Raw genomic sequence first — 25197 nt, 5'->3', positions numbered from 1 at the left:
TGGGCACTGAGCTAAACATTGGAATGCAACAGTGAGCAAGATGGACTTGGTTCCTGCCCTTATAAAGTTTATAGTATAGAATTTTCCTGCACTTCCTCTTTAACCATACCAAAGAATGTAAGTCTGTGATAATCAAACATTGTTAAATTTCACTTGCAACTCAAATCTCATCTCCACATGTGTATACTTGTGAGCATGCCCCGTGTGCCAGCACTGCATTAGGTGCTGGCGATATAGCAATCCCTAGACATAGGGGAAGGAAATAGACATAGATCTCTGCCCTTGTGGAGTTTGCATTCCAGCAGGAGGAAACAAACAGAAAAACAAAAAAAGAAGTACAGGTGATAATTGCTTCCTGGTAAAGTTTTAACTGGCCACTCTATTTAAATAATCCACCTACCCTCTTCCTGGTGCTTCCCATCTCCCCTTTCTATTTCGCTTCATAGCAATTCATGATGTATGTAGGAGGTTTGAAAGATCTGCTGATGAAGTGGACATGGGGTGAAGAGAAGAAAACAAAAACGATGTCCAGGTGGCTGGCAGTTCCTTTGACTATGCTGGGGAAGCCTTAGAGGAGCAGATGTGAGGGAAGCAAGTTAAAGCTGAGGTTTGGACACATTTGATTTCAGATTCCTGGAGAGGAGACATTCCATGGAAATGTCAAGTGGGTGAATCGGAGCCTTCATCTCTCTGCCTCCCAGACAACCCAATTTCTATAAAGCAAGCGCCTCATTTATTTAGATAAGAAGTAGTTTAGCTTTTCTAGTACATTAAAGGCCCCAATTGCATCCTATCAATTAGTTTGCAGGAAACACACTGTGATGGCACCATTGATTGGCTTGGTGTACAGTATCATGCAGTCTACCTGAAATGCAGACCAAAAGATTTTAATGCAGTTGTCTCCAGGAAATTATTAACTTTCCCTCTTAGCAACGGGACCAAGGCACTTTCATTCCCTGAAATGACACTTCTCCCTTGTTAAAGCTCACAGTTAATTTTATGAACCACACCAATTTGACACCCAGCTCACATGAGCCGTATACCTTGAATAAATGCAAATCCAATCTCCGTGGCATGAATTTTGGCCTTATGCTGAGCATCACCATGGCAACTAATGACATCATCCCCCAACACCAACCTGCACAAAATCCAATTCTCCAAGGGTCTTTATTTGCCTAAAGTGGATGTGTTCTTGGCTTATTCACATACGCATTCGTAAATATCACTCTGTTGTCAAAGATTTGCAGCGGATGTTTACTGTCATTTTGGGAGGTATATTCCCTTTGTGGCAAATGTTTTTTGTTCATGAGAGGGGTGGGGGAAATTCTAATGAAAATTACTGTGTGTATTTGATTAGCAACATTTGTTGATAACATATGGTCTGGGGAGGCTTCCGCAAATAAGAGGCTTTAAATAGTAAACAGAGATGTGACTGCGATGAAGCAGATGCTCTCCAAACACACAGTAGAAGGTTGCTTTGCCCGTAGATTTCTCCTTCCCTCCATCCAAGTGTGTATACCTCTCCCTTCTTTTCTCCCCCAGATCAAAGTGTTCACCTTCAAAGCAGTGGCACTGTGGAATAGATTTGGAGAAATAATGTGCTGTGACATTAAAAGTCATCTCCACCCCCCCAAAATATGAATTATCTGCTACTCATGTTTATTATTTGATATTAATAATGATGTAGTGTGACTAAATGAGCCAGCCAGCTCAAGTGGATCTGGAAGCAGCATTTGGGCACCACGTGTCTGAAATGCTATGATACACCATCCCAAATTTTCCAATACACCAAGAGTGCTGGCAAGAGCTCCATGAAGAATTTAGGGCAGCAAATTGGATCATGATGGGGTGAGCTGTCCTTGTAAATGCACGTTTGCGGTTCATCTGTGTGGATGTGCTCGGGTGAGCATACTTCTAATCTGCTAATGAAAATAAAAGTATTCCCATTAGACTGAGCTGGCAATATAACTGAGTAGAGCAGAGATCAGTAAACTTTGTCTGTAAAGGACCAGAAAGTAAATAATTTAGGCTTGCTGGCCATGTGGTCTCTGTCATAACTACTCAACTCTGCCTTTGAAGTGCAAAAGTAGCATAGGTGATGTGTAAACATATAGCGTAGCTGCGTCTTAATAAAACTTTATTGATGGCCATTGAAATTTGAATTTCATATAATTTTCATGTGTCACAACATATTATTCTCCTTTTGATTAGTTTCAGCCATTTAAAAATGTAAAAAGGGGCCGGCCCCGTGGCTTAGCGGTTAAGTGCGCGTGCTCCGCTACTGGCGGCCCGGGTTCGGATCCCGGGTGCACACCGATGCACCGCTTCTCCGGCCATGGTGAGGCCGCGTCCCACATACAGCAACTAGAAGGATGTGCAACTATGACACACAACTATCTGCTAGGGCTTTGGGGGGAAAAAGGAGGAGGATTGGCAATAGATGTTAGCTCAGAGCCGGTCTTCCTCAGCAAAAAGAGGAGGATTAGCACGGATGTTAGCTCAGGGTTGATCTTCCTCACAAAAAAAAATAAAATAAAATAAAATAAAATAAAATAAAATAAAATAAAATAAAATAAAATAAAATAAAATAAAAATGTAAAAACTTTTCTTAGCTTGGCAGTCGGCCAGACTTGGCCCAGGCGCGTGGTTAAGAGGTATGATTCCTAAGCAGTGGAAGTCACGCTTCATCCAACGCCACATAGCGCATGTAGGTCAGTCAGCTGGTTGTGCAGCTATTTATTGCCCACCTTCCTGCAAAAGGTATTTGGCTTGGCATGGACACAGGTGTCTCGATACATGTTCCTTCATATTTGGAGGTACTACTGTGGGTGACTACATTTTCATTGTCTGTGTGTGTGTGCTTATGGCTGAAAAGACCAAAAGTAATAATAAAAGTTCATTTTATAACATGGTGGCACGTTCCAGCATTAGACTGGTGGCATCCACGTTGCCTCCAGCCCCTGGCCTCCTGAGCTAACTACTCCTTGACCCTCAAGGACCTATGCCTTGCTCTTCAGAGTGCTGTCTTTGTTGCTGTGTATGCTGGGTCTCCTCCACATGCTGCCAGCTACTGTGTGCCCTTTAGAGAGCTGATGTGCTCCTAAAAAACATTTAATTCTCAAGGAGATAAAGCCCTCTGTTTGGCTCAAAGGAGGCAGTCACATCCTTGGTTATCTCATGTGTCACATCTCTCCACAATCGCCTGAATTTGGTGACATGTTTATTCTGAATTTGTCACTTCTTCCTAGTCATTAAAGAAATACTTATTGTGTGTCAGGCCCTGGGCTGGGTCCAGGAGAAGTTTTTTTAAAATTATGCTGTGCTCCCTGCCCCCAAAGTTTTCACCATCTAGAAAGAGAACCAGATACACACACAGATAATTGTCAAACCACACTATAATACTGTGTTATAAGTTATTGAAAAGCAGTAAAGCTCTGTGGTTTAATGCACGGGTTTTGGGGTCAGAAACTTGAGTTTGAAGCCCACCTCTGTGAGAGCCTGAAACCCTGCCCCAGTTACTTAACCTCTACGAGTCCTAGCTTCTCCATTTATACAGTGGGGATAATAGAATATACCTCATAGAGCTGTTAGAAGGATTAAATGAGATAATCCATGAAAAGCACTTAGCCCAGGGCCTGGCAAACCATAGCACTTGAGAATTGGTGACTATTTTTAGCGTTTTTGTGAGATAGCTGTACAGTGTGAGTACAGTGGTAGATATGATGGGATCACAGAAGAGGGACACCTCACCCACTTTACTATATCTGTCTTGTGTTCAGAGATAAGTTAGTTAACCTTGACTGCTGCTTGCAACAAATATTATCAACTTCTGGTCTTCTCAAATCAAAGTGCAATTTTATTTCAGTTCTGGGAGACTTTTAAGAAGAGGTATTCATCTTAATAGCCACAGTCAATACAAAGGAAAAGAAATGAGCAGAGAAGAATAAAACAGTGAGAAATAGATTTATTTATCGATATGCAGCCCCACCAAAAGGCCAAGGTTTTTGATGCTTCCTCCACTGGGTAATTTGTCTGTAGGGTATGTAGCACTCTGCAAAATATATTGAACATGTGAAATAAATTCAAACTGAGAAGCCGGAGTAGCCTAGAGTCCTATCAGTCTTGAATCAGAACTCTCCCTTTGAGTTATAAAGGTAACTAACGTTAACTGGATCAAGACACAGAGGAGTGAGGTGGTGGAACGTGTGAGGGAGGCAATATGGTGGCGTGGTTAAGAGTTTGGATTGTGGAGTCAAACTGCCATTTACTCCCTGTGCATGACACCGTACACCTTACTAGCCCCTCTGAGCTTCAGTTTCCTCAACTGTAACTATGGGGGTGATAATTGTAAGCATTTCACAGGACAGTCAAGATTATTTAAAAAGATAAAATGCATGTATGACTGTATAACATATTTGAGATAGGAATTTCTGCCTTGCACATATTAATCTTTGAATAAATATTAACTGTTTTTATTATAAAGACAGGTCTCTCCATGGCTGGAAAAAGATAAAGAGTGGACATTTTCATGACTTTTTTCTCAAAGAGGAGAGGGGCAGGGAAGGGTGCTGATAATTAAACTTCCTTGGAACTCCTAAGAATAGGAAGCCTTGACAAAAAGAAATTGGGAGTGGTTTCACAGAGTCCAATGACTATAGCAAGGGGCAAAGGTTTCATGTCAACACCAGTGGCAGCCAACCTCCCCTGCGTGGCGCATCCTCGGTCCGGGCTGAACACACTGGGGTGGCGTTGGACTCAGAGCCTGATTCATGTGCTTATGACCCATGCAGCTGCAGAGGCCCCACGCTCAGTCGGGACCTACGTTTGGTTTAATGCTCTGCTGTTGCCGTTGTGAAATTCTTAATAATTTTATATTTGAACTTGTGTTTGTAAGTGAAGTCCAATGGAGCCATGGAGCATGCATTAGAGCAAGGAAATACTCAGAGAAAGGAAAGTGCTTTATATGTTAGTTCCTTTAATGGCGCTTTTTTCCTGCCTTTTGAACCAGGAGCTCCACATTTTCATTTTGCACTGAGCCCTGAAAATGACATAGCCAGTCCTGATTAGACTGGAGACTTTCTCTTTTCACCTGCTCCACTGGGCCAGGTTACCATTTTGAAATCTGATGCATAAGTTGGGATTCAGTGATGACCTAACAACTTGAGTTGAGCCAAGGGTCATGGTAGGAAGTCAAAAGCACAGCTGCAGGCCTGGTGGAAAGGAAAAGCAACTCAGTGTCCAAATGGATGGGGGTTGTCAGGACAGCCTCCAGCAGCTTGAATTCCCTCCAGCTGATGGGGTCTCGGGGGACTTGCCCTGCCTCACTGTCTTGAGTCCTATTGAACACTGTGTGAGCTGAGCATCCTTGGGTAGCAGCAGGTGTTCGGGCAGACTGGGTTAGTGCCTGCTGAGCAGGCCCAAAAATCCCTACAACTAGGCCCAAGGACAGTATCATGGGGATACAGAGTGGGGGACCCCCAGGGCACTGGGATCAAGGCCTCTTTGTGGCTTAGTGTTAAAGCATCTCATTCCAGAACTCTTTGGTCCCCAGTAGGAATCTTCTTCATCTCCATGACCAAGCATGTCCTCTTCCTTGCTCTATTGTGATTATTATGCTTCCTCAACGATTTTCATGCACTTAGATCCCCGTGGATCTGGGCTTCCCCTCATCTTCATTGTTCTGATGCTCTTTGTCAACTCTCTCTACGTTCCTCATGTCTTTGAGTTTAGTTAACAGGATTTATTTGACTGCAACAGTGAGACTAGAAGTCAGGCTTTCATCATTTACAAAAGAAGAAATACAAATAACCAATGAACACAGAGTGAAATATTCAAGGCTGCTATCAGTCAAAGAAATGCCCATGAAAACAACAACGATAAAATCAGCCACTATAAAAAGTAAATAGGGACAACCGACGCAGGCAAGAAGCCCTATGATTTGCACTCTCATTTCCAGATGTGGGAGGGCACTCGCTACCTTGGTAGAAAGCATTTTGAGAACAGGTGTCCCAAGCCTGGACAGTGTTCATTGATGAGCACAGTTCCTGCAACATTGTGAGAGCACCATAATGTTTGTTGATAAATGAATGAAGAAATGATCTCCCATCTAGGTCTCTATCCCAAGGAAATAATCAGAAATGAAGTAAAAAAGTAACGTCCATCCCAATCTCCACAGTAGAACAATAGTTAAATACATTATGATGCATCCATAAGTGTAATATTATAAAGTCATTAAAAATCGTATTTCAATGAATATTTTACAGTATGGAAATTGGCAACCATAGGAGGCAAAATGAAAATATCTCTACAAAATTATATCTATTCCTGTTTCCCAGTTCTATAAAAGAACATACACTTGGCATCATTTGCTTATTCAACAAATATTTACTAAGTGTCTTCTATGTGCCAAGCACTGTGCTAAGTACTGGGTATGCAACATAAACAAAACACACACACTCCCTGCACTCATGGAGCTCACAGAATATCAGGAGATTCAGCTATTAAACAATCATACAAATCAATAATTAGAAATCCAATGATTGCTAGGATGGAAAATTAAAGAGCATGTTCAAGAGAGTTTAACACTGGAAACAAATTTGGACTGGGAGGTCAAGGGACACGTTCTCTGGGAAAGTGGTACCTGAAGAGGTAGCTGGGTAGAGAGGAGGATGGGGAGAAGCCTGGTCAACAGAGGGACCTGTGCATACAACAGCCCTGAGGAGGCACAATCAGTAGGCCCATAACACTGGAGCGGATGAGTGGGAGACCATACCAAGAGGTCTGGATTACACCCTGAGTGCAGTGGAACAGGTGCCACAGAAGGGTTTAGGGCGGACTCAATGCAATCCAGTGGACACTTCAGGAAGATCATGCTGATTCCAGGTACAGAGAGGGTGGAGATGGCTCTGTAAGAATAATGATGAGTGAATGAAGAGGCCACATGTGAAGGGCCCATCAGGGGCTCTGTCAGCCAAGCCTGGCACTCTACCTACATGCTAGGTAAGCCAGGCTCTCCTCTGAGGAAATCTAAGCCTCAGATTCCCACAGACCAGTGAGTGGGGAAGGGCATTTTCCATGTCATGTCCTTCTACCATCCACTCCTCTTTGACAGGGCTGAGCTCCATCCATTCCTCTATTCAACTCATCTTTGGATGCCGGTAGAATGGGTCTCCCTACCTCCCCTCTGCTACTGAGGTCTCATTTTAAGGTCAAGTGTTGGCTCGAGGTCAAATGAAGCCCCATCTCAAAATCTAGAACTGCGGTTTCCAAGAGCTAGGGATTCAAAGGATGCAAGGAAATATTAGTGGTTACCCGGAAATGGTTTGCAGGTATAGCAAATGCGTGGGGGAAAGTTCTCACCAGCTTGATTTCATGCTAATTCCAAGTGATTCCTTATAGTGCTCTGTGAAGACCCGTGGCAACTTTCTGAGCATCTGTCTTGCCTTTGCCTAACAAGTTAATTAACACTTTTTGTCACTCTGGCAGCTTTGGAGGGGAAAGGAGGGGAATGTGACAGCCAACGCTGCCTCGGGTTAACCCTGCATTCACCCGACCGCGGAATAAGGCAGCTGAGTTCAGCATCGTCAAGATGAAGGTCTCCACACTGACCTCTCTGATTCCGTCCGCAGCTGGGGCACCCAGGGTGACTTCTCGACAACCCATGCGCTGCCTGCTGTGAAGGTGAAGCTGTTCACAGAGAGCACAGGTGTCCTGGCCTTGGAGGACAAGGAGCTCGGACGGGTAAGCTCATTCCATCACAAGGATTATCTATTATAAGGGGCTGCAGAGACTGGGCATCCCCAGTCCCAAGAGGCAGCATTGCAAAGTGCTGAAAGGCCCAGCTTTGAGGTTTGAATCCTGGGCTTCACTCCCCATTGACTGTGTGATGTTGGGCCTATCCCTCAACCTCTCCAAGCCTCAGTTTCCCCTCTTCAAATCTGGGCTACAGTAGTGCACTCTGCAGAAGATAGAGCAAGAATTCTCAACACCATCAGACCCAAACACCTTTAAGAGCAAAGATTTATCATGCCCTTCACTATCCTGAAGTGAAATTCTTAGATAAATTAACAAACTGACCCACTTCACAATTTTTTTTTTTTGGGGGGGGTGAGGAAGATCACCTCTGAGCTAACATCCATGCCAATCCTCCTCTTTTTGCTGAGGAAGACTGACCCTGGGCTAACATCCACGCCCATCTTCCTCCACTTTATATGGGACGCCGCCACAGCATGGCCTGACAAGCGGTGCATCTGTGCACGCCCGGGATCCGAACCCGGGCCGCCAGCAGCAGAGTGCGCGTACTTAACCGCTACGCCACAGGGCCGGCTCCCCACCTCACAATTTTAAAATCAACACAATGACATAACATAAAGGAGAAAAAAAAGGAAATTTAATAAGATAATTTCAGAATGTAAAGATTCAGACATGACTGCCCTGGAAGACCTAAGAAGGAATGCTTTGCTTGCCCCCCCATATGGAGAATCACCATGAAGGTGACAGCTACGAAATCTGCCCTGGAGGTTGGTGCCTCAAAAGCCTGAGTATCAGTAAACTGATTTCTTGAATCAGTAAACAAGTGTGGGTAACAAAGTTCCCTTGATTTCCCTGGAAAAGTACCAAAAATACTTTGAGTGTGTGCGTAAAACAGATTTAGGATCTTGACTCAGTTAATTATAAACAGGTTTTTCCACCTCCGATTATATCCCGTGGGAATATTCAAAAGTCAGGTAGGATGCAGCAGGACTATCCCTCATTGGGGAGGCTCATCTCACTCATTGTGGGATGTTTAGCATCACTGGGCCCCACCCATCCAACACCAACAGAGCCCAGCACCAATTATTTTGTCAACCAAAAATGTCCCCCAAATTTTTGAAACATCCTGAGAGGTGGTACCCATCCCTGTGAGGACCACTGAGATAATAAAGACATTTCTTCTTGCCTCTCAGCTATTGACTCTGCACCAAACAGCCGTGATTTTCAGAACATAAATGGGATTTGTCACTCACCAGCTTAAAATGCTTCTGTTGCTCCACACTGCTTTTAATTCAATCTGAACTCTGTAGCACAGCCTACAAAGACTCATGTGACCTGGCTTCTGCTCAGCCCATTTGCGGCTACCTTTCCCCTCATCTACTGTGCCCCAGCATCGTTGGCCAAATTTCAGTTCCTCAAATAAACCACATTCTTTCCCACCTCAGGGGACTTTCTCTCTGCCTGGAACACTCTCCCCACCAGCCAACTCTTTGAAAGGCTACCTCCTTCTTGTATAAATGCCACCTCCTCCTTTGAGTGCCCTTTCCTGACTGCCTATCTCCTTCATTCGCTACCTCAGCCCCCTGCTCATGTCATCCACTGAAGTTATCATCAATGAGTGAGAGAGGAATTTACAGAAATTGTGGCTTTTGGCCCCTCCACTGGACTGTAAAAGCTCCATGGTGATGGAAACCTAAACTATTTTGTTCACCACCCTATCCCCAGAGCCCAGCACGTAGACTCAATAAATTTCATTTCATACTGATTGAATGCATAATCCTTTCCAAAACCTGTGTGACCTTAGCCAAGACATTTAACCTCTCTGAGCCTCTGATACATCATCTAAAGAATAAAGAGAACACTCCAAGACAAGCACACAGGCACACACACCTAACAATGCCAGCAAGAATGCATTAACCATGCTTTCTATTTTCTTCCTTTGTTTTTTCACTTCCTTAACCTGGCTTTCATCTTTAGAACTGACCTGGAATCATATTACTAGGACCTAGACCACAGATGGAAGTAAAACAAAATGTAAACAAGGCTAATAGCAAAAAGAGTGCCCCCAAAAAGCAGGGGCATGAAAGAAAAGAAGAGAGTGAGCTGTTTTCTTTGAGAAATGACAAGAATTCATTTCTGTCCCTGGGGAAAGAGAGACACACACAGAGTGGGGAAGTGGCCTGCCTTTTATTTTTCTTCAAACTTTTCTTTTCCGTGAAGAATCGTGTCAAGAATCATGCAAGTCTTGGAGACCTAGGATATTAGTGGTTAGAAGAGACAAGCCCAGAAACCTGAGTCCACAGAGGGCTCCATGGGACCCAGGAGCCCCTTGAAATTGTTTGCAAATGTTGGGGGAGAGGAGAATATGCATTTTTCTGGACTCACTAGTCCAAAGCATTCACCAGCTTCTCAAAGCTGTTTCCATTCAGAAAAGTTAAAAGCACTGAGAAAGTCAAACCCTTTCATTTTGTAGATGAGAAAACTGATTTCTCTGGGAGGCAGGACACTTCCCCGGAGCCACCCAGTTAGCTGGGGCCGGTGCATTGTGTACATTTCCCATCAGCCAGCCCACTGTCTGGAAGACTTTCTGTGCAGCCCCTCACTGATTCTGCACCAGAACCCTCATGAGGCATGAGGCAGAGTTATGACTCTTCCTGTACAGATGAGCACGCTGGGACCCAGAGCAGGGAACTACCTTGCCAGGAGCGATGTGGCCTCAGCTCCACGGCTCTTTCCGCTACACCACGTTGTCCCCAGGCAGAAATAAAACCCTCCACTCTGCTGCGGTGGTGAACGCCATGAGTTTGCCACAGTCATTCATTTCTCAATAAATCACTCTGTCCTCCAGCCCCATTATACACTCCCTAGATACTACTTGACACATCTTTCCTGCCAGAGAAACTTTCCACCAATTGCAGTGGAGCTCACCTGCCTGGCCCGTGTGCTGGCTGGGGCGCCCTCTGCTGGCAGTTCCTCCACAGGCCACAGCTGGGTGACAAAGGTGCTCCTTCATTCACTACCTCAGCCTCGTGTTCATGTCCTGAACTTAACACTTAAAAGCAAGGCGATTCCTTGGACCCCTCCAGAGAGTGTTTCTATGTGCTAATTCTTCCCAAGCTTAGCAGGGCACAGCCACATTCAAAATCCCAGTGCTATGTTCATTCATTGAATAATATTATTTTGTTCCATTTTTGTTATGTTTCATTTTTATTAACCTTTTGAACTGAAAGAATAATTCATACATATTGTAAAAAAAAAATTAAAATAGATATATAGTGAAAACTAATGATCCCTCCCACCCCACCCTAATATCCTTTCCAAGGGTGTTGTTTTCGGTTTATTCTATATTTTTCCCAAACTATTCTATACATGAACAAGCATAGCATATACAAGCATACGTGTATATATCCCTCTTAAAAAAAAAGAAAGCAAGTACAAGTGGAAGTTACTGTATATGTACTGCTTTGCACTTTGCTTGAAATATCCGTAGATTTGGAAATTAGTCCATATCAGCCCATACTGAGTTCCCTCCTGTTTTCATAGCTGCATAGTATTCCGTTGTGTAGATGTATCATAATTTATTTAGATTGTTTCCAGTCTTTGGCTGTATAAACGATGCTTCAATGAATAACTTGGTTTATTTCTTTGCACATATGTGTGTATACGTATAGGATAAATTTCAAAAAAATATTTTGCTGAATGAAATTTCAATACTGAGAGACACCAAATTGTCTCCTAAAGAGTATACACCACTTTATACTTCCATAAAAGGCATAAAAAAGTGACTATTTCCCCACACGCTTGCCAACACTGCAATATTATCAAACTTATTTATTGAATATGATTGTGGGCCCGCTGTGTCTGGTCATTTGTCCAATGCACAGAGCAAACAGGAGTAATGACAGGCAAAAATCCTTAACCTCACAAAACTTAAGGGATATAGACATAACACCAGAAATTATAGTGCAGTGTGATAAGTACTCTGCTAGAGAAAGACACCTGGGAGTCACAGAACAAGGGGACATAACCCGAGTTTGAGGGGCAGGGACGTCTTCCCCTAGGGAATACAGAGGTAGGGAGAGATATATAGGCTAAGTGTTGCAAGGGATCAGCCAGGTAAAGGCTCAAGGTAAAGCAGTCCCCCACGAGGACCTGCCTGCATGCACAGGTAACTCAGAGAAGCTGGGGCTGGCTGGCAAGCAGCCTGCTGCATGGAGTGGGTTGTGTTCCAGCATCAGCATCACCACATCAAAGCACAGAGCACATGGGCCTGGGCTGAGATGACGAAGTGCTTGATTAGCAGCCTGGAATGTCCAGATGAGGTGTCTGGACTGTTCAGGGCTCATGTGCACCCAGAAGGACCCTAATAATTCAGCAGGGCTGACACATACAAAGGAGTCGTCGGCCCATTGGGCGCATGGCAGGGTGGGGATGAAGATGGAGGAGAACTGCGGTGACCTCGTCTCTCCATCCACTCTTGAGAGGTCTCCCCAGGGAGTGCCCACGTGGGAACAAGTCTTTGTGGAGTGGCCAGTAATGAGCTGCGGCCATTCACGTCAGCGAATGGACACCATATTGCCAGTGGGAAACGCGCCCAGAATCCATATGGCGGAAGGCCTGTTAACGAGCTCCGGGTGCCCAGAGCACTGCTCCTACTTTGATTTTGTCAAACAGGCAGGAGCAGAAGGAGGCTCAGGGCCTTGCCTGCTGCTGTTCTGGCCCTGGCTGGGGTTTCTCTTACCAGTCCCTCCCCCACTTACTTCCCAGCACATCACCCCCGCTTCACCCCTCAGGCCACACTAGCCCAGGAGAGAAGGTCAGCTCCACGGGGATCAGCAGGCTCCTCCTCTCCATCTCCCAAAGGCTGGGGTCTCAGATGTGGAACATAATGTGGGTGACATATCGGACAGGTGTTCTCTTGAGGGAAGAGAGAAGTCTGCACGACCCCATGGCACCCAGACTTGCTCGTTTACTTATGGCGTCCTCAGCAAATTGCAGTTCTCTAGTGCCAGTTAAGTGAATTTATACATTTTATGATAGAATTTTAACTAAATTGAACAAATGGCCTAAAAAAGTTATTACAGAAGAGCTATGATTTGAAGGTAATACTGGTGTTGCAAGCCTGGCAAACCAGATGAAAACCGTGGAGCTGACAGCAGCTAGCTATTCTGTCATCTACATCTCGAGATAAAAACAATGTCCACATAATCAGATAGGATGACATGTCAGTGAAGACCTTATGAAATTATTTATGAGACTGTTAAACTATGGATTTTCATTCCGTATCATTAACAATGAGCCTTGCCCTAAATATATATGGTACCTTAAAATATAGCTAATAATAGTTCAAAGCCACTATAATTAGCAAGATGGTTAAAAATATCATTTTTTATCTTTAGCCCATCTTTTTAAAACTTCTATATTTGTGTATGTTTTGTGATATATGTAATTATGTAATATATTAATACAAAGTAAAAATATATAATGTAAAATATATATGGATATATATTAATGTATTTATATAAATATTTATATTGATATATTTTTATATTGATAGTGATATAGTTACAGATATTTGGCTAATTGCTCAAAAATATTTTACTGAAGGGCATAATCAAAAACTTTTGGTAGCCTCCCGTCTGAAAAATCAGGCCTTCTTGTATTTTAATCGTGTTATTAGACCTTGAGAAGACTCAGATTTTGTGTTTAGCAAGGATATATAAATTTTCTTTCATGGAAGAGAGGGAATTTAGTGGAAAAAAGAGGGTCAGGCCAAGAATCAGAAGAAAATCAGCACAAGCGAGGCACTTGAACGTGGGCTGATTTTTTCTGCCATGTTTCCTGCTCTTCTCAGAGCTCTTGTTCCACAATCACACAGGAAGCCATATGCTTCTACCCTCCAAGCACGGGCCAAGTTTGCTTGATGGCAGTGAGGCTGACGCAGCATCTGGAAGGCCAGTGTGTCCACCCCTGAGATGCTGAGCCCCTCCGGTCCCCTCCAGAGGTGAAAGAAGCCCAGGAAAGGAGCCTGACTTCCCTGCACCTGGAGAAAATAGACGCTTTGAAAACAGAGCCCAAACAACATGCAACAAACCAGGGCGCGCTGCCATCACAGAAGCAGATCTTAGCAAGCCCAGCTTTTGTTGTGCTTATATTTAGTTCATGTTCCTTTAGTTTAAGGGATTTCCCAAATATTTCACTTCTCCCCAAGTGCACGTTTCCCAGATCCCATGTGGCTCCCGAGAACTTTTTCATCACAAAATGAAAAAGTGGATCCACTTCTTGCTTCACTTATAGCATCTGAGACAATGCGAACTGAGGCAGAAGACCCAAATCAGAGTGCCATCTCAGAAGCACACTGGTAAAAGGCATTTTCTAAGAGCTGATCTTTCTTTGAGCTGTGTGTGCTTCCTTCCATATTAGGACAAAGTTGGGTGCTGTGTGTTAAGATTTCAAGGCCAGGTGAAACTTGTGACTGTAAGGAAGTGCCATCCCTTCTCTAAATGTCACATTTCTCATCTGTCAAATAAGGTCCCTTCCATTTTCCCCTGCAGCCGTTGAGGGATTTCTCCTCTTGAAATAGTAGAAGGAATCCTGAAGAATGGAAAAAGGAGTGAACTAGAAGTGCTCTCTAACATGTAAGGATATTTCTTCCTTTCATACATCCATCTTCTTACATGAAGAGAATAATGCTTGGAGAACATGCTCTGGTCTGGGTTGCTTTAGTACTTCAGAACGTTAGAAAAGTGCAAAAGCTAGATCACAGAAATCATGATCTTTACTTTTACAGAATTAGCCAGGGAGAGAGAGAAGAGAGTAAGGGAATGCCATTTCTGTTCTCAGGCCTGGCTCCTTGGCCTGAGCCAGCCATGGCTGGTAGATGGAGCCTTGGATCTGAGTCCAATGGCCACGCCTCCACTTCAGTTAACTGCCTTCCTGCTGGCTAAGGGACAAGACAACTTCTCAGCAGTAAAGTTTCTCATCTATAAAAACGTGCCCATAACAGTGTTTCTATTTTCTGGCTAAGATGGTTATCCTTTTTCCCGACAGGTTATTCTCCATCCCACCCCAAACAGCCCCAAACAGTCAGAGTGGCACAAAATGACAGTCTCCAAAAACTGCCCCGATCAAGACCTCAAAATCAAACTTGCTGTCCGAATGGATAAGCCTCAAAACATGAAGCATTCTGGGTAAGTGTTTCTTCTCTAAGTGGCAATTTTGGACATACTCCATTCATTTCTTAAAATATTTTTTAAAAAAGGAAAAAGTGATCTTCAGAGAACTACATGGAAGGGAATATAAAGGCTTCATGAGAGATTATTAAAATAGTTGACTTTGATATTTACTATAAGCTTCCTCAGTTCTTATGATTGCTGTGTTTTTATTTGTGCTGTCAAGATAGAATAAGTTCCTTCTCCTTTTCTAATTGGATTTCCAGCATAATTCAAACCCTTCCTGGAAGCATGCTGGGTGATTCTGGTTTAGGAGGTGTTATTGGCTTCTTATACCCTCTCAAAGGCAGCTAGATCTTTCAGACTCTACGAATCACTCACTTGCACCTTCATTAACAACCACATCTGGGAGGTGTGAGCGGTTGCCATAGGCAACCTTCAAACAATCAATTCGCATTAAATCAGCTTTAGTGTTTAGTGCAGCATTTAAATAAATGACCATTTAGACCAAAATAGAAAATTTATGATCATTTTCAGTTTCTTAAGGTTTGAGAGGAGTGACCAATTAAGTAATTTCAAGTATGATAAAAAGGTTAGGTAAAATATACTTTTATTTTACAGATCAAACCAATGATTTGTACAGAAAATGTTTATTGATCGCTGGATATATGTTGAGCTATGGCTTCTTAAACTAAATTGCTTGGATACCAGTATCTCAGAAAATGTGATCACTTAGAAAGGAGTTGGGCCATATAACTCTGAATAGGCGAATGTTTAGCCAATGGAAGGGAATGGATTGTTTTTTAAGGATTCTGCAGGTACCATTTGCCAACCAGCCATCGTTCTGCTTAGCCCCTCTTGTCGGTAGAAACGTCTCATTAATTCTCTTTGGGGTGTATGTGTTTATGAGAGGGCTTAAAGTGGTGAAACTGGCATGAAAATGGAGGACTGGTTATGTGCTAGAGGTTTGAGGAATTCAGAAACCCAGCACCAGGGACTAGACGCTGATTAAGACAGATTTAAACAGAAGCCCATGAGAGGCCCAGGAGGGAGTTATCAGGACCGGAAGTACACATCCCAGCAGATAAGCAGACCACAGCAGCATGCAGTCAGAGAGTGAAGAACAGCAGCCCACCCTTGGTGCCTCAGAGTTCTAGGGAGCAAAGAAAGTTCAAGGTTCCAAAGAAAGAGAGCTACCTACCAGTCAGGGCACTGGAGGGGGTCAGGCATGGAGAACTCCAGAGGAAGCAAAGGTCACCCACAAGCCGGAGACCCATTACTGAATCTGAGCTCCAGCTTGGATTTGGAAAATTTACATGGCATTATCTTGAGGCCAAACTATTCCCAGAGCCTGAGATGGAATTATGGCAAAGCTCTTCTGCTTGTGGCCATGAGAAGGAATGAGCCAGGCTCTTGCTGCACACTCAGTCTTTCTTCAGCCGTCCGTGATGAAGGGCTGCCAGCTTCTCCTCAATTAAATTAGCAACTCATGGAGATGCCTCATGAAAGGTTTCTGAGGTCAGCTTTTCCTCCTTCTTATCATACTCCTGGCATATATTCCAAAAATGTTAAATGGAATTTCCCCCTAATATCTCTTTGCCTTCGATGTAAACATCCTTATTTCAAGACAAAGGGTATGCGAATTCTGTTAGGTTCCTATAGCATACAGGAAAAGATTCTGCATCTTTAGCAAAATATTGGCTCATAGATATTCAGTGAATATTTGCTAAGAGAACCAAAGCATGAGTGAACAGGACGGAGGAAGAGAAAGAGAAATGAGGGGGGTAGAGCAGACCAAAAAGAGAGAGAACAAAAATATGAATGAAAGTATCTGTCTTCAAAACTGCTTTTTAAAAAAATTTTCCTTAGAAGGATCAGGAGCTCAGCCCACATTCTAGGCTCCTTTGAAGCTCTGTACTAGGAGTTTTACAAATACTCTCTTATTTAATCCCAACGGCAAACACTTGACGTAGATATTATTTTCCCCATTGGACAAATTCCCATTTCCCACATTCTCTTCATTTACTCTGTTGGAAACTGAACTAACTGAATTGGTTCAGTAGTGTTCCTTTTGATTCATTTGTAAAATTGTTAACATATTTCAGGCTACCTTGACCCTACGGATGGCAGAAGAAATATGTAGCTCACTTCTCACAGGTCCATAGCTATTTCATATCACTAGGCTGCCATTTAAAAAGTACCCCTGCAAGGAAATATACCAGGAGGGCCTAAAGGAGCTCTGAAAAGTGAACAATGGATGCCTTAATAACACTGCCAGACCCAGTGTGGCCTAAATCAGGGATAAACAACCTTAGTTGCACAAGGGATGATTCAGGGAAAATAAAAATGTTTGGACTAATTTTTTTTTATTTAACCTTAAAATAGCTTTATTGAGTCTCATTGTGTGGGGAAGGGAGATAGAAGTATCAGAACAGTGTCATAGCTTAGAGAATGGGAGACAGAAAAAGGAATTTTTAAGAAACATCACTGAAGTTACAAATTGTATCCACTTTAATGTTGATTAAAACATAAAAGGAAAATCAGAATTACTGTGAATTACTTTCTGTTGGTAGACTGTGGTTCCTTGAATGAGCTACTGGGCCCTTCAAAATAACTTTCTTTACTGAATACAAAAATGTCAGTGAGAAAATCAACACTGCTTTTTGGCCTTAAGATATTAGTATCTGGGCATATTTAAGAATGAGCAACTCCTTAGTGGCTTTCTAATTTTTCATCTTTTACGTCCATATGGTGCTTTCAAGTTCAGGAAGTACAATTACATGCATTATCTCATTTCATCCCTAAAACAGGCTCACAAGGATTAGGTATTATTATCCTCCCATCTTAATAAATGGCCTCTCCCTTCACCCAGTTGTTGAGACCAAGATCCATGGAGTCATCTTAGACATTTCTCTTTCTCTCTCACCCCTCATCTCATCCATCATCAAATTCTCTTCACGCCGCCTTGAAGACAAATCTAGAGTTCCACCTCCTCTCACCACCTTCACATCATTCGAATCCAAGTCTCCCTCACTTCTCTCCTTCACTTGCTGCACTTGCCTCGTAAGCAGTCCCCCAACTGCTGCCCTTACCTCCCTGTAGTCTTTTCCCCACCCTGAAGCCTGAGAAATTTTTTTAAAACACAAGTCAGATCCTGGCACTTGAATGCTGGAAAACCTCCAATGATTCCCATCTCATTCAGAGTAAAAGCCAATGTCGTTACCATGTCTACAAGGCCCTACCTGATAAGGACTCCACCACCTATCTGACCTTGATCACTGCTCCAGACACATTGGCCTCCTTGCTCTTCCTCAAAGATTCAAACTACACCCCTCCTGAGCGCCCTTGTCCCCACTGTTTCCTCTGCCTTGGATACCCACCCAGATGCCCCCACCCGGATGTCCCATGGCTCACCTGGACTTCTGCATGTCTCTACACCTTATCAGAATGCTTTTCCTGGCCCACCTGTGTCCCTACCCTGTCTCTCTCACTCTGCTTTATTTTCACCAGAGCACTTATCATCATCTCACATATCATATATTTCTTCATTTAGTAGTTTGTCGTCTGTCTTCCCCATTAGACTGTGAGTTTCTTGTCAGCAGGGACATTTGTCTCTTTTGTTCAAAGTAGCTAGTACAGGGCCCGATATGTAGTGAAAGCCCAATAAATTATTTGTTGCCTAAATGAATAAGTGAATGATTCCCACTTTACAAAGAGGGAAACTGAGGCTTAGAGTGGTAAACAGACTTGCCCAAGTCAGAGTAAGCATCAAAGCCAGGTCTGGAATTGTGTTATTCCTTTCAGTTCAACTTGAACTGAGGACCTGAAACTTGAATAAAATACAGAGTTTCCCATGGTTCCTCTTTGGATTCATTCAGTGAACCACTGTCCACCAACCAGGAGTAATTGACAGCAATTCTGATTTTCCTTTTATGTTTTAACAAACTTTAAAGTGTATACAGTTTGTAAATCTTAGCCATGCTTCTTAAAATCCTGTTTCCTCTTCCATTTTCTTAGCTGTTCCAGTACTGCAGATTTCGTGTTCTTCAAAACCATTACACTCCTCTCTCCTTCTCATAAATGTCCAAGACACCATTCCCATTGGCACAGACTTTCAACAAGACTACCTAGACTGACCTAACTGAATATTTTTAGGATTCCATTATATCTCCATTGTTGACTTATTTTCTATTAATGTCAATTAGATCAAGTTGGTCGATGGTGTTCAAATCTTCTAAATCCTTATTTATTTTCTATAAATTATTGAGAGAGAGGTATTGAATCTCTGACTATAATTATGGATTTGTTTGTTTCTCCTTACAGTTCTGTCCATTTTTGCATCATATATTTTGGAGCTTTGCTTTTAGATGCATAAACATTTAAGATTATTATGTCTTCTTGATGAACTGACCTTATAAAATGATCTTATGAAATGATCTTCTCTATCCCTGGTCATATTCTTGGCCCTGAAATTTACTTTGCGTGACAGTAATAAATATAGCCATTCCAGATTTTTAAAAACCTGATGTAAGCATCGTAAATCCTTTTCCATCCTTTTATTCTTTACCTATTTATGTCTTTAAAGTGCATTTCTTGTAGGCAGCATAGAATTGGGTCTAGCTTTTTAAATCCAATCTGAAGATTCTGCCTTTTAATTGGGTTATTTAGCCTATTTGTATTTAATGTGAATATTGATATGGTTAGGTTTAAATTAAATTTCTATTTGTCATCTTGCTATTTGTTTCCTGTTTGTCCGTCTGATCTTTGTTTCCTTTTCTTTCTTTTTCTGCCTTCTTTTGGGTTAATTGAATATTTTTATGATTTCATTTTATCTTCTTAGTTGTATTATTGTAGATAAATACCAATTAGGTCAATTGCCTAGAATGGAATTCTTGGCACTACCACTTACTTGCTGTAGCCAAGTTGCTTAACCTCTCTGGGGCTCACTTTGCTCAGCATAAAATGGAGGTAATGACAGTGTATGCCTCATAGGGTTGTTGAGAGGATTAAGTGTAAAGCATTTAGAATGGGGTCTGATACACAGTAAGGGCTACAGCTACAGAAGCTTTGGTGGTGGTTGTGGTTGTGGTTGTCATCGTCGATGTTGTGGTTTTCCTCCATTCTTTGCACTTTTCCCAGCCCATGCTTCTTCCTGCTGGGCTGCTTCAAGAAGATCGAGGCACCCGGAGTCTTAGCACCGTTCTTGTTCTCTTTCACTCCCCAAGGAGTAGAGGAAAACATCCCAGCAGGAATCATGGTTCTTGTCTCACTGTGACTGCTCTTCTTAGAAGAAATTCTCATGAATAATTTCTGGGGGGAAAAAATCAGCTTCTTTACTGCTTGTAATGGGCCGGGCACCACCAAGGTGGCACAGGACAGAGAAAACAAGTGTGGCACCTCCTCCCTCAGGGCTGAGCCTCACTCTCCACCTGGACCAGAGCAGCACCAACTCCTCCTTTTCTAGGCTTTTCAGTGACTTCTGGCTCCATAGCTCCCAAAGACAAAACCTCAGCCTGTCCCTGGTTTCTATGTCCCTCTCAGCCATCCTTACCCCTTTGTAAGCTGTCCAGTGGCAAGTGATTCTGGCCTATGTCCTGATGGGAGCACGTACTCTCCTCCCTGCACTGGGTGCTCATCCCCAGGTATCCTGAGAGAAGACACACAATTAAAACTTTTCCCCATGAATAGCTATCGAGCACCCACCATATGCACCCCTAGTGCTAACCAAAGAAGATACTTAAGAAATGGAGTTATTGATTCATTTACATTCATAAACACTGCATGAAGGAAGACTGTCCCTTTTAATAAAATGACAAGTTACAAGCATCACTATGGGTGCTGTCCTGCCAAGTAGTCCCAGGGCAGAGGGACACTAAAGCCAGGGGGTCTTCCATGACTCAGCATTCGTTTGAGATTTCTGGTACTTAAGTTTAACCTAAGTGCGTCTTCTTCATCTCTTTTTAGTCCTTTGTAGTTTGCTCTGGCCTCTTGTATGACTAACACATTCCCAGAAAATGACAGGATGTCAGTCACCCGCTGGCCTGGGTTGATGACAATGCTACAAGCAAGGATACATAGAATCATGATGCAAAATATGACCTGCAGCCCCAAAGCCAGACATGTGTACCTCGCTTTATAAAGCAAGTGTGTGCCCAAACTGAACATAAACTCAAATAAAGAATCCTAAGATGAATCCTTTGCAAAGTTGGCGGTTAATACTCTTTCTACTAGAACTACTATTTCTACTACCACAACTACTAATGACAACAAACAACAATAATTCCTAACATTATGGAGCACATACTGTGTGCCAGTTACCAGGCTAAACACTTGACATGCATCCTCACCATCAGTCCTCACAGCAACTCTATGAGGTAGATCCTATGTTATCCCCATTTTACAGCTGAGGAAATTGAGGCACAGGGCAGTTAAGCCAAAGGGCAGTTAATAACAGAGCAGGAATTTCCACCTAGGTGTTTCCACCCTGAGTCTGAGATGTAACCACTAGGCTAAACTTCTGCTCACTACACTAGAATGCTGATTTATCCATTCGTAAATCCAGGTTGCTGCATATCCGGATGGCCTGGAGAGAGAGTTGAGGGCCACTAACGCCCACACAGATAGATTTGTCTGTAGTGTGAGGAGCTAGCGGGAGGGAAAGCCACCTGTGTGTCGGCAATGACAGAGCTTCCATCTGCTCCAGGTACTCTCCATTCTGTTTTGCGAGCATGTTTCAACTTCAGAAAATAACCTTAGAGCCGGAGCTGACTAGACAGAAACAGTACATTGCTGCCCTCAGTTTTTCTCGGTTTTGACACCTTCTGGTATGTGCCAAATTAGCAATAAATTCTGAGGAAGACCTCAGAGGGAAAGCCCCTCCTTCACGCAAACCAAGTGATACTTTCCAAAAGGGGATTGTTAATTTTTCTCTGATGCCACTCAGCTTTCCCATTCAGAAGCCTTTAACCAGAAATCCTCTCTCTTCAATTGGGATACCAAATCACAGTCTTATTTCAATAAAGGAACCACAGTTTGTCACCTAGAATGGGAGGAAGAATAGCACAGTGAAGAGGGTGCTGTGGAACCAGACCCTTCCAAGTTTAAATTCAGGCTATGTCATTCACCAGCTGTGGAGCCTTAGGGAAGTTTCTTGAGCTTTCTGAACTTCAGTTTCCTGAACTGTAAAATAAGAATAATAGCATAATAGTGTACCTAATAATAAATGTTTACCAAATTGTGCCAGGCATTGTTCTAAGCACTTTATATTTCATTAACTACTTTAATCCTTACATCAACCCTTGAAGTAAATACTGTTACTATTATCCCCACTGTATAGATGAGAAAACTGATGTAGAGATAAATCTAGTAACTTGCCCAAGGTGACACATGAACCTCAGCAGCATGGCTCCAGATTCAAGCTCTTAACCCCTCCAGGTGGGTATAGTAAACTCACGTAAAGTGCCTGGCACAACACAGAAGACTAGTAAAACTTCACTAAGCAGTGGCTAGTATTTTTATTGTGAAAGGAAAGTTAATGATTCAATATGAATTACATTCTAGGAGTTCTAGTGAACTCTTTTTCCTACTTCCATTCTCCTCAGTTAAAACTGTAAACACTTTAGATGTAATAGCTGTGGCCATTGTTTCGAATCTCTTTATGTAGATTCAAGTAAAGAGGAAAGAGAAAATAGGTAGTAGTGCCAGATTGAATTCCAGGAAAGTGTGAGACTGTTAAACCTTGCCAATCATTATTAAAAAAACAAAATTTTTTGCCCACTTTCATGATTTGATCTTTTATTTAATCTATTTCTCTATGTACATATGTCCAAGATTTGTTTTCACGTATTTATTATTTACTACTATAATGATATGCTTTCCTCTGTACACAGAGATATTTTATAATAAGGCTGATATTTATTGTGCATCTACTTCCTGCCATGCCTCCTACTTATACCTCACAAGCATCATCTCATTTAATCCCCACAACAATCTCGCAAGGGAGGAACCATTCCAGAGCATCAAGAGGTTAGGCATCTTGCCCAACATTTCAGAGTAACCAGCAGAACTAGAACTGGAAGACTATACTCTTAATCAGTACGGGCCCATAATCCTCTCTCCTTAGCCTTGGCTGAGCCTCCCTTTTATGTCCATTTCTGCCATAAATATATTAATATAGTATTTCAAGGAGGTTGAGAGCACTGTCCAGGACAGCTGGGTGATCCACATAATAACAGAGGTGACCATGTTGGCCTCAGGGCTGATGAACTTACCAGCCTTCCAGCAATTTCCATGGCCTCAGCCTCCGTCCAGCCACCATCCGCTCTCTCCTCTGTACCACTGTAATAATCTCCTCACTGGTCTCCCTGCCTTCTCTCTTGCCCCTTCCATCTATAGCACACTCACCACCCAGCAGCCACTAGGATTGTCTTAAACAGAAATATAATCATGTCAATCTCCTGCTTACAGCCCTTCCATAGTTTTCCATCTTTATTTAGAATGAGTATATTAACAATTAATTAACGATTTACCCATTTAAAAGATCACCCTGTCTGCTGCATAATGGGTGGAGTATAGGGGGGAGAGTGAAGGCAGGGAGACCAATTAGGAGCCTATTGCCTTGGCCCAGGTGGAGACAATGATGGTTTGACTAGGGAGTAGCAGTAGAGATAGAAATAGGTGGGATATTATTTGGAAGGAAAACTCAAAGAACTTGGCGATGGATTGTGTGTCTTTATGCAATGTTTTAAAATCCCATCAGAAATCTTTATAAAGATCGCCCTGGTTTCCCAAGAGCATGGCATTCAAAACCAATTGAAATATAGCAAATATTTATTGACCATATATAAGGAACTGTGCTAGGAATCTAAAAAGAAGAGCAAGGTCCTGTTCTAAGGATTTAGAAAGAAGGAACAAGGTTCCTTCCCTCAAGGAGCTCACAGTCCAATAGGTGTAGCAGTGTGATCACTGCAACAGCAGAATTATCTACAGGGTCCAGGAGGTGGTGACATCAAGGTAGGATTTAAACTTACGAAGACTATGTGTTCAAACATAAGCAGCCAGGAGAAAGCATTCCAGGCAGCATAACATGTGCAAAGTTATAGAGATGTGAAACTTCACACTGGTGTGACCAGGAGTTGCAGATAACATAAGGTGCAGAAGCTGAGTCTAGAGGGTTAAGCAGGGCCAGAAAATGAAGAAGTTTTTAGGCCAGGTCAAGATGCTGGGTTTTCTCTCTATAGGCTATTTCCCCGAGTGTATTTATACCACTGATGGTACACAAGATCATTTTAGTGGTATACAGACAAGCATGTATTAGTTAAATAGTTACATATGTATTTTAATGTTTGTTACATAATGTATATCTAGTATACCAAGCTATAATATAAAATTTCCTTTCAAAACAAATCTCTTCATGTTAAATCAGTCAATTTGAAGAAAAATGTCAAGTAAATCATAGAATAGATGGACAGATATGGGATAAGTCATGAAAGTGGAATGTAAGTGGCTAAAGTTTGGGGCTCCCTTCTTGTAAAAAGAGGAGACCCAATGAAGGAGTTTCAGCAGGGAAAGGCATGATAGGATGTGCAGATGGTAGGATCCATCTCATGGCCAAGAGGAGGATGAAAATCATTCTGATATCCCTGAAACACGTTAAGAGTTCATCTATAGTTATCCATGGAAGCAAAAATGTGGGCTGGGACTGAAATAGTGGAGGTGTGAAGTGCACAGACTGAGCAGAGTGAAGAACTTTCCAGGAGGTAAAAATCAACTGCACTTGGCAATTGAGGAAGAAGTGTGAGGAAACAGAAGGACCCAGGATGACTCCTGGGTTTCTGGCTCGAAGGTCTGAGTAGATTTTGGCCACCAGCCACTCCTAAGGGCCCCTGAAATTTATCAAACAGTGTAAATTTTAATTAGATGCACTCTTCATTATGTTCCAAAGCAGAAATTCCATCTGCATCTAGGTGAAGTGAAGATTTGGAAATTGTCTGGTTGGTTTTGATAGCAGGTAAAGCCAGCTTTGGAACTTGAGTATTTGAATGCATTTGAGTATGACCAGATCTCTCCTCACTTGGTCCAATAGGGTGAAAACCACCAGCCTCACTTTCTTGTTCAAGGCCAGTTCAACATGTAGCCAGCCATTCACAAGGCCAAAGAGATAATTCATGAATGAAATTAGTAATGCTAATCATAAAATCTCCAGACAGCTTTGACCTATGCCTCTATAGTTCTTAACCCTTCTTTTTACTTCATTTTTATGTATAAAGATTAA

The 25197-nt window shown here is 42.5% G+C and overlaps 1 protein-coding gene across 4 annotated transcripts in view; it reads left to right on the top strand.

Annotated features, from left to right (window-relative positions):
- The window catches only part of CADPS (calcium dependent secretion activator), a 437514-nt gene that overhangs the window by 246577 nt on the left and 165740 nt on the right, over positions 1–25197 (top strand). For all 4 annotated transcript variants that reach the window (XM_087431281.1, XM_087431280.1, XM_087431279.1 and 1 more), the window contains exons 7-8: positions 7629–7740; positions 14803–14942. In XM_087431281.1, coding sequence (XP_087287407.1) covers positions 7629–7740; positions 14803–14942 — 252 coding nt within the window. The remainder of the gene's footprint in view (positions 1–7628; positions 7741–14802; positions 14943–25197) is intronic.

Source organism: Ceratotherium simum, chromosome 5 (genome assembly GCF_057802395.1).
Source record: "Ceratotherium simum simum isolate JZ-2026a chromosome 5, ASM5780239v1, whole genome shotgun sequence".
Lineage (NCBI taxonomy): Eukaryota > Metazoa > Chordata > Mammalia > Perissodactyla > Rhinocerotidae > Ceratotherium > Ceratotherium simum.
Note: the sequence above shows the minus strand (reverse complement) of the source record. Positions and strands in the feature narration are given on the sequence as shown.